Genomic DNA, 10,590 nt, shown 5'->3' with positions numbered 1-10,590 from the left:
CCACTTGAAATCCTTGGGTTTTGATCCTGCGACTCATACGTTTGTGCACCTGACAGAGCCCAGGGCACCCTTGAGCGGCTCTCGAGGCACCCAAGGGTGCCACCGCACGGCTCCCTGCTTGGGAATCGCTGCCACACACGCGGTGTTTGTGCTCAGGGTGGCTTCACACCCTACGTTGTAAGGGAGAAAGGCCCTGCCCCCAGGACTCAGCAGCCTGCCCTGCTCCCCACCCCTGCTCCGAGACCTGGGGACTGGGCCCAGGGAGGCCGCACTGCGCCTGCGCGCGCCGCGCGGGGCCCGCCGGGAGCGGTAGTTCCTCCCGCCTTCCGTGTTCCGTTCTCCTGGCGCGTCGCGACGTGCCGTAAAGCGCGGCCGGCTTCCGGCAGGGGCCGACGGGAGGGTGCGGAGCCTCGTGCGAGCGAGCGAGCGGGGTGCCGTGGATGCCCGTGCCGCGCCCCGCGGACCCGCCGCCCCGTCCGGCCGGCACCCAGCGCCCGCAGGATGTTCAAGAAGTGAGTGCAGCCGCGCGGGGTGGGGGAGGCGGCCTAGCGGGCGGCGGAATTAGCAGGCCTAGGCCCGGGCCCGGGGAGAAGGCCGTGCACGCGGGTCCCGGAGCGGTGACAGCCTTCCCTGGCCCCGAGAGGGTCACGCACTTCTCCGGAGGTGATTTTTTTTTCCCTCCTCCCGAGGGCACCGCAGCCTCGGGTGGGCAGACGGCGCAGGATCCGTCCCACCGCCCCGGCCCCTGCGCCTCAGCGCCCCGGGGACCCGCTGCGGTGGGAGGGGCGCCGGGCGCCGGCCCCGAGCCGGTGTGAAGGCTGCGCTGCGTCGCCACGCCCCTGAGCTCGGCGGGTCTCAACCTTGTTTGGCACCGGGACCCATTGGTCAACACGGACGGGCAGTCCCGACTCTGCGCCCCTTGCTCCTGGCCTGCTGCCCTCCAGTGTGTGGGGCGGGGGGGCCCCAGCGGCCCCTTGTAGGCTGGGGCTCTGTGAGCCTGCAAGGCAAAAGACACGGTTTCCCCCACTCTTTTGAAGGAGAATCCGTCTTTAAATCTTGTTCCGGCCCTTTCGTATATTCTTGCGACCCACTTTTGGGTCGCGACCCACAGGTTGAGAAACGCTGCCTCGACTGATGCTGGCGTGCTTTGGACCCGTGCCTGGAGGTAACTGGGCTGCCTCGATCCTTTGAAGGGTCCTGCAGGAGGTGCAAGGAGATAAGCATATAAGGGCAGGCTGGGCTCTCCCCGGCCTCCTGCTGCCCGGCCTCTCTGCAAAGAGATCGGCACTCGTAAATAGAGTCGTTTAGAAATGGGGTGCAGCTGAATTCACAGGGCTTGTGAAGGGGTGCTCCGAGTCTGACCAGGTGTGCAGTCAGTCTGAAAAGGTTGAGAGCCGCTCCTGTAGATTGTAGGGTGGCTATAGTATAAATGCAGCATTCAGTCCATGTAACGCTCTTCATGTAACGGCTTACCCCAGTACTGGAAAAAGGATGTGTACTTATTTACTGGAAGTATGGGCTTTAATGAACTCAGTGTCACCATACTCACTGGCTATTAGAGTAGTCTGTGCCAAATTTTTTGCAGCTCATTAAGACTGCTTACCTTGTTTTGCAGGGTGCTTTAGGCCTCGATAGCTGTTTTGAGACTGGAAGGCCTTAGTTTAGAGCTGCTTTGGGAAGCCTGGAGGTCTAGTCAGCTTTGCTCATGATATAGCTAATTGTACAGTGATGTTACAGAATAGATGGCAGGACTGAATGATGCGCTAGCAGCTATGTGGAGAACGGGTATTTATCATAATTTAACGAGTTGGGACTGGTATTATGTTAAGCGGTTAAGCAAATCACCGGTAGAGATTTTGGGGGCCGATACTGAGCCTATTTTTAAGGAGGTATATTGGCCAATACTGATCTGATTTCTGATGCAGCTGAGTCCAGCAGGTAAGTCTGTTATGGTGGAAAGGGGGCGGGGGGCAGATCAGTGCCCCCCATGGTGAGTGGGATAGGGGAAGATGCTGCCCAGCTGTGTGGGGTGTGGGACGGAGCTGCGGCTTGTGCTGGGGGCGCGGGCGGTTCCTGTCACTGCGTGCACCCTGGGAGGGCACAGGGAGGGGGGTGACATGCCCCTGGATGTGTGTGGGATGGGGTGGGTGGGCTAAAGCCAAGGCTGCGCCAGGCTCTTCTTGGCGGGGATTGGGCTTGGGGTGGGTGGTGGTGGTGCTGGGAAAGGGGGGGGTGGGGTGTTGCATCCACCCCAAATTTCGCCATAGCTCCCCCTGCTCCCAGCGGCACTGCCTGCCTGGTGCAGCCCTGGCTTTTGCCAGTGCATGGGTGGAGGCAGGGTTTGAGCTGGGGATGCACCAGGCAGGTGACAGCAGTGCTGGGAGGAGGGGTTGGGGGTTATGGTGAAATTTGGGGTGGCTGCAGCACCTAGCCCCCCCACCCAGTGCTGCTGCTGCCTGCCCTGAGCCCAGTCCCTGCCGAGAGGAGCCCTGAGCAGCCCAGGCTCCAGTCTGCAGCTGCAGCCCCCCTGTCCTGCCTCGCGCAGACTCAGGGGGCACATATACCCCCTTCCCCGTGCCTCCCTGGATGTGCCACGGCTCTGTCCTATGTCTCGTCCCTCCCTGGCTGGGCAGTGCCTGCCCCAGCCCCTGCCCCAGTCTCTCCCTCGCTGTGGGGGACGTTGATCTGCGGCCCCCCCCACGCCCCTTCCCTCTTCCCCTCCCCTTCTACCACAACAGACTGACCAGCTGCACGTAGCTCTCCAAGCTATCGGCCTGTGCTCCTCGCTGCCTGTGGCTGCGCGCACGCACAGGTATCTATCCGGCCGATTTCCAATTTCCTTCATATTGGTGCAGATCTGATATCAGACCAATGTATCAGTGCACCTCTACAAATTAGGTACCTATCTGATATGCATGTAAGTGAAGTACACAATACAAATAATAGCATATTAGTCACTGAATTATAACAGTTTGTTGAAATGGGGTAACTACAGTGCTGCTAAAGGTTTTGAGAGAGATTTTGCATGTGCTTTTTAAACTTAAAATAGTGACCAGGTATGGCATATCGCACACTCGAAAGTCTGTTTTCTGAAATTCTATCGTTAACTTGGCAGATTTGATGAAAAGGAGAATGTGTCCAACTGCATCCAGTTGAAAACATCAGTCATTAAAGGCATTAAGAGCCAATTGATAGATCAGTTTCCTGTTATTGAACCATGGCTAAACCAAATTATGCCAAAGAAAGACCCTGTCAAAATAGTAAGATGGTAAGTTTCTCTTATAATCTAAGCTTCCAAACTGCCTTGATATTTATTTACTTTGCTTTTTACTAAGCTTCACTGAAACACAGTCTGTTTTGAGAAGCACTTTTCTCTTGGGCATTCTAGATATGAGTGCATGTAAGGTCTTTAATTTAACAAATGGTATCTTTTGGATACTGGGCATCACAACAATTTGGGAAGGTTAATTTATCAAGTGATCTGTAGAACCAAAATACCATTCGGTGGGAGATTTGCTCTTAAGGAATACTGAATATAATTATTCTAGAGAATCTCTTAGCCATGTACAAAAAAAAATCTTCACATCTTATTTGCTCTTATGTGGATAACTAGTTATGGGAAGAGTGCATTAGGGGGAAGTGGAAAGCTGGAGAATCTGTTTAAGCAAAATGCTGGTCCTGGAGTACCCACACATACGAATTGTTTTAATTTGTAGATGTGGAAGGTTTAATATTTAGATGGAGGTTCCAGGAGCACTTCTTCCCCCTCTCCCTCCCCTCCACTTTTGGACTTCTGTGTATGATTCAGTTGATTCTATTTTTATACAATGTCTAGTATATTTGTGCTTGCTTTTCACTATAAAATGTTAAATTTTTATAAACAGAGAAACTAAACTTAGTGACTGAAGGGATATAGGGGATGTGTATCATTGCTGAGGAGAGACTATATTGAAGGACACAATATACAAAGTTAACAAGAAAATTTGTGACTTGCTGTGCATCAGCGAGATGCAGGAAGGATTGATTTCTATGAAATATTCTGTCAATAAACATTACCCTAAAGAATTAATCGACTATTAGAATAACTCTCTTATCTTGCAGCCATGAACATATAGAAATCCTCACAGTAAATGGAGAATTGCTGTTCTTCAGGCAAAGAGAAGGGACTTTTTACCCGACGCTAAGGTTACTTCACAAATGTAAGTGTACTGGGCATTGCCAGAGGGAACATAGCGTCTGTGAGGTACTTGGGTAGCTGCTGTAATGACCATAGGTCACAAAACTTTCAGTTACATCTCGTACTTAAAACAATACAAAAAAAAAATACAGGAATGGCTCACTTCAGTAACATAAAGGTGAAAAAAGACCCACCACATCACTTAGGTCTTTCTGTGTCAGTGCAGGTTTGTCCCCTTTAGAATTTTTGTATGGTTTTGGGCAGTTAAGTTCTTAAATATCCAAGTTTCCAAAATGTCGTTGGATTGAAAATAGTGATATTTAAGAACTATATTGGGCAGAGCATTACAGAAATTCTTGAGAGAGATTTTTTTCCTGCAATTTGGTCTAAACTTCCTATAATTTCATCTCCTTCTTCTTGGATGTGTCCTCTTTTATTCTGTCCAGTGTTTTGTTAGAACCTTTTTTGTTTCTTTTAAATACTTGTAAGCGGCTACCACAAAACATGCCCTTAAGTGCATTTTCCATGGAGAAGGGATGATCAAGTTCTTTCTCTTCTTGTCCCTTGTTCTGAAACATCTGAATCCATGCCTTGGATACTTTGGCTGCTCTTCTCTATGTTTCTTGTTTATATTATCCTGGTAGCAAAGGATAACCTTGCCAAGAGCACCTAAATTCAATGGGATTTCAGCTTGTAAATTAGGCTGTTCTGGACAATTCCAGTAAAGTTTTCATAACTCTTTGCAATATTCTAAGCGTGGCTTGGCAAGAGTTAGCTACTTCTGTGGCACTTGTCTTTCCTTTCCACTTTTCTGTCCTTCTGAATCTTTGCAAGCTTCACAGTTTGGATCCTGACAAATTTAGGCTTTAGCTTTTGTTCAGAAGAGGATTTGTTTTTGTGAGGTGACTGTAGCAGTGTTAAGCACTTACGTAGCAGTGCTGTCAGGAAACCTTACCAAAATTGTTGCCTTTTGTGTTGATCTGTGTGGGAGACTTGTGTTTGGCTGCTTTCCTGGTCTCCTCCAACAATGTGGAGCGATAAATCTCAAATTTCTACTGCTCTAATACCTTTGATTGCATGTAGACTGTGGAGGTGTTGTGCACACCCATTCAGCGACGTGAATAATTGATGTTGTGGTGATATTTAATACTTCATTTCCTTCCTCCCCTATCCTTTCTAGATCCTTTTATTTTACCACATCAACAAGTAGATAAAGGAGCCATTAAATTTGTACTCAGTGGAGCTAATATAATGTGTCCTGGCTTAACGTCTCCTGGAGCAAAACTTTACCCTGCTGCTGCTGATACGGTTGTTGTATCCTTTTTTGGTCAGGTATACTTTGTTTGCCATGATACAAGAGAATTTTCTACTTGTGTATTCAATATTTTAATATGAATTGCAATTACTTTTGTTTTTTGCTAACTTGAGTGTCTAGTAATTTGTTAAGGGGTAGAGGCATTGGACCATTGTTGCTACAGAGTGAATGAGTTGTTTGGGTTTGGGGACACAGGAAAAACTGTAATAATGAGGTAACTTATATCTAAATGCTCACAAACAGCCAGGGTCCTGTTTCACTAATCTAAAACAAATATCTTGATGGACAAATTGGCCCCAACATTAAATCAGTCAAAGCAGCATAAAGAGAAGCAAGAAAGGAGAGATTGAATTTACTGTGTAAAAGCTAGTGAGAAGATACTGGTCATAAGCCTTGCTCAGCCATATAATGAAGAGATCCTGATGCCACTGAAGTTGACGTTGTTTGTAATTAATCTCATTGGTGCTGGGAATTTGCTCCATGCTGCCTGCTGGACTCCAGCATATATGAAGGGGAAAGGTGATAGCTAGCCTTGATGATCTCAAATGCCTCTAATGTTCTGTAGCTTTTAGTAAGTCTTTTTTTAAAGCAGGGTTAGTTAGCATCTCACAGTGTTGCCCCTGATGAAAATGAAGATTTATCTGACTTATTTATGGGTAATGTTTCATTTCTTTTCTCCTGACAAGGAAATCTAAAACGATGTCCCAGGTATAGGTACATTATTTTTCTAGGAGGGGAAAGGAACGTTGTTTTCTCTGTTGGGCAGAGGAAGCAAGGATGACTGTGTTGTTACATTTTATATAATTCTTTGATTTAATTGTCATTTGAAGATGATAACAGCTGCAGGTATCTTGTGCATGGTGATTCGGCAGTCTAATATACTTAAGCATTCATATTCCCAAATATTTTATGTTAAAGGGGCAAGAGTTCAATTGCAATCTTTGGCAAGGTATTTCTTCTTTTGTTGCTTTTACTTTGTAGCAAGATGCTGTTCTTTAAAATCCGTTTTCCTTAGCTATAGCATGTAGGCAATAATGGCAGAAGGAAAACAACATGCACTGTGTGTTGGAGTCATGAAGATGTCAGCTGAGGACATGTAAGTCTTACAACCTGCTGTTTGTCATAATCCTCCGTTCTTTGTGGAATGGAGAGATTGTAGTAAGGGTTTCTAAGTTGTTTCTGCACCACCATCTTTTCAAATACAAAACTCATTGAGGCCTCTCATGGGAGTCATTTTAAGTATGGGGAATAAAAAAAAATATTTTCCCTCTATCTGCAGGATAAAATCTCAGACTGTGTCTGTGTATGCCTTTTGTTTGAGAGAAGTGGAGAATAAAGCTTTTTTCTGTCACTTGACTGGTATTGGCTTGCTAATTTCCATTGCTTGACTTTTTTTTGTCAAGAACATGGAGCATCTCTGCATAGAATGCTTGTTAGTTACCTGATGGGATATTGTGTGCTGAGTAAGAGCTGTAATTTAGGATCTAGGAGAGTGATTCCTCAACCAGGGTGCCACGGCAGACTGGGTATCATTGACAGCATTTGAAGGGTACTGCTGGGAAAGAGGAGATAAGGAAGATAAGCACAGACTCTGGTGAGGAGATAAGTATAGACTCCTTCCAGCTACTCCTTCCCCCTGCCCCCTCCACTGTAGCACAGGCTTTTCCATGCTACCTGCTTCTCTTTCTTCCCAGCCCCTCTTCAACCAAGTAAGCACTATAATAAATACAGTTTTTGAAATTGGGGAACTGCTCAATTTATAAGTTATGGAGGGGTGCCTTGAGTCAAAAAAAAGAAAAAAAAAAAAAAAAAAGAGGACCACTGATTTAGGAGGCTGGAATCCATCATGCTGATGTTATTGTGCATGCAAAGATTAGGAGTCCCACTGGCCCTTCTCTGCTACTTGTCCTTATTCTCTGTTCTGTACCTTGTTCATCTCCTTTGCATGGCATTCCTCCTTGTGCTGATTAGGTAGTTTGGCTAAGCTCTCCTGAAACTTAGAGGCCCATTCAAGGGAGAAAATGAAGGGGAAAAACCTACCAGAGGAAGCATGAAAGAGAATGTGAAAAGAAAGGGGACATTTCTTCTAGTTGTCAAGGCAGGCTGAGGAAGGTATCTTTTATTTCTGAAGTACAATTATTGTTAAATTTCCAAAAGTGCATAAGTGACTTGGGAACTTCTGAATTTCTCCCTATTTGCTAATTTAATACTTTATATGTTTATAATGTCCTATAAACAGGGACTCCCCCAATCCCTGCTGGCCCCCCCGACCAGTTTGTAAACGGCCACTGGATCCCTCATCCTTCTCTTGTGGCGACTGAACAGGTTCAGGTCCCGTAGCCTCTCCTTGTAGGGCCTGCCCTGCTGACCCCTGATCATGCGGGTGGCCCTCCTCCAGACCCTCTCCATGTTGTCCACATTCCTCCTGAAGTGCAGCGCCCAGAACTGGACGCAGTACTCCAACTGCGGCCTGACCAGTGTTGCATAGAGGGGGAGGATCACCTCCTTGGGCCTGCTTGAGATGCATCTGTGGATGCATGACAAGGTACGGTTGGCCTTCCTGACCGCTTCCCCACACTGTCGGCCCATGTTCATTTTGGCATCAATAATGACTCCGAGATCCTTTTCTGCCTCTGCGCTGACGAGAAGTGAGTTCCCCAGCCTGTAGGTATGCTGCTGGAGTGACGAGAAATGACGGTCACAAGCTGGCAGAGGGTAGATTTAGGCTAGATATCAGGAGGCGCTACTTCACTGTCAGGGTGGCTAGGATCTGGAACTGGCTTCCAAGAGAAGTGGTGCTGGCTCCTGTGCTGGGGGTCTTCAAGAGGAGGCTGGATGAACACGTCGCAGGGGTCGTTTGACCCCAGCACTCTTTCCTGCTGTGGTAGGGGGTTGGACTTGATGATCTGCTCAGGTCCCTTCCAACCCTACCAACTATGAAACAGCCCTGAGACATGGGTAGATACTGCAACTTAGGGGAAGTTGCATTCCGGTCCCTGGTCTGCAGTGACTTTGGCAAGTCATTGAACATCATTGGAGCTAGAGCACAGATTGCCTACTTGCTAGCTCAGCGCTTTTAACAGCTGACACTTCCCTGACCCCAAGAGATAAGTAGAATAGAAAGGAGAAACGAAAATAAAGAAAAGGAGACTGGACATAACCTAGACACTGTGCAGGGTTACGGCTGTGCTTTGTTTCATCATCTGCTGTTGACTTTTACTGTATTGATGTCCCACTATTTTGGTGGTTGTGCACTAGAAAGCTATGCTGGAAGGTTGTTAATTGCTTACGGTTGGGCAGGTTAGTAGATTAATGGGGCAGTTGCCCTCAAAGTGAAAGTCTCCAGAGGTCCCCATTCTAATTCAGAAACCTGGAATAATTGTGTGCGCTGTCCTGTTTCTGATTAGCGGTAAAATCCTATGCATCACCTATTTTAAACTAATGGAGAGGAAATTAATGCAAAAGGCATGGTTTTTGTTACTCCGTTTTGATTTCATGTAATACTTTAAGCAACAATAATATCACATCTCTAGCACTGGGCAGATTTCAGGTGCTTTTGTTAGTGCTTGTAATTGACTTTCAGGGGGTAGTTACCTTCATTTTACAAATAGGAAGCTGTTGTGAAGTAGTTTGTTTGTAACCATGGTTTTGGTAGCTCAGCTGAAATTAGAACTTGCAAATGCAGGATTCCAGTGATATGTTCAGTTTGAGACCATGCCACCAAGTGTTCCATCAGTTGATTATAATTTAGTAGAAAATAAGCAAGTATTAGAGTTGAATGAGTAACAAGATGCCCTCAAAGGTGCAGTTACAAATGGCTAGGGTGACACAAAAACCGAATATGGCCTGATGGTGACTTAGATTGCAATAGATAAATATCACAGACTGTTTCATACAAAGGAATTATTCATTGCAGACCTTTTTAAATGTTATAAGAAAGCAACAAAGTTGTGATATTGGATGAAAAGTTCAAAGGTAGTTTGAGGTAGAGGTATGTATTAAATCTAGTGTACAACCACACTGAAGAGCTCAACCTTGAACCCGGTGTTGGCCTTGGCTATCTGAGCTGTTGGGGTCCTAAGTGAAAGATTTAATTCTAGACAAGAGTCAGAAGCCCAGATTTAGGTCACTAGGAAGAGGGATGATCATAGGTCACTGCTGCTGCTTGATGCTTCATTAAGGAGACTAAAAACATGGGCTTTGGAGGACACTGCACATTTCCCCCTTTTCAGCAAGAAAGGATGATGATGCCGTGGAAATTTAGTATGGGAAGGGGCATATAGATCCACAGGCATATAGATCTATGCACTTTATGGACTGAACGGAAGTCCATTTGGTGACACAAATAACCTGATTGGTAAAACTGTTCACCTGAAGTGAAGCCTAAAGTTGTTCATTGTTAAGGATGCAGTCTTTGCTCTCCTTTCCTGCAACACTCCACTGCTAAAAAAAATAATTGGGAACTTAAGCTTATCACCAAACTTTTTCTGTCTCTGGTGTATCATCCATTTGATTCCTACCTCGAGGTTTATTTTTCCATTGAGTACTTTTAAGGTACTTAAAGGCAAGTTCAGGATATGTTGAAAAGGTGGTATACTGTTTTTAACAGAATTGCAAACTAATAAACCTGCCTCTACACTTTTCCCTTCCTTTCACAGTGAGAAAGTCAACAAAGGGATTGGCATTGAAAATATTCATTATTTAAATGATGGCCTTTGGCATATGAAGACGTACAAGTGAAACAAAAGAAACTGTGCAACTCCAAAGGAATGCACTTAGATTAAATGTGGACTGCTTCGTAACTCCTTCTGTTTTTAATGTGACTGAATGTACAAATTATTTTGTTCTGTGGCTATGCTAAATAAATCAAGTGAATGCTAACGTATTGCTAGCTGCAATAGTTTTCTAGCATTTATTACAATCCTTGAGCTTTTATGCTAAACCTATCCTCTCAACATTTTTGAAGATTTAAAAAAAAAAAAAAAAGTGCATTCATGAACGTAAATAGAATATTTCCTGTGAAGAGGAGAAGTCAAGAGAGAGAATTCAATGCTCTTTCCTAGCCGAGTAATAAAAATTGGGTGTAGCCTATATCCTA

The 10,590-nt window shown here is 45.8% G+C and overlaps 1 protein-coding gene across 1 annotated transcript; it reads left to right on the top strand.

Moving 5' to 3' along the window:
* The first annotated feature begins 370 nt into the window (after positions 1–370).
* On the top strand, positions 371–10,377 carry MCTS1 (MCTS1 re-initiation and release factor). Its single transcript, XM_006260020.4, has 6 exons — positions 371–512; positions 3,116–3,268; positions 4,102–4,199; positions 5,358–5,491; positions 6,521–6,588; positions 10,151–10,377. Exons 1-6 carry the CDS (start codon positions 502–504, stop codon positions 10,230–10,232), a joined length of 546 nt encoding a protein of 181 aa, XP_006260082.1. The 5' UTR covers positions 371–501; the 3' UTR covers positions 10,233–10,377.
* Positions 10,378–10,590: the final 213 nt, after the last annotated feature.

This window comes from Alligator mississippiensis, chromosome 8, assembly GCF_030867095.1.
Source record: "Alligator mississippiensis isolate rAllMis1 chromosome 8, rAllMis1, whole genome shotgun sequence".
NCBI classification, from domain to species: Eukaryota; Metazoa; Chordata; order Crocodylia; family Alligatoridae; genus Alligator; species Alligator mississippiensis.
The sequence above is the reverse complement of the archived record's forward strand: the minus strand, read 5'-3'. Positions and strand labels throughout refer to the sequence as shown.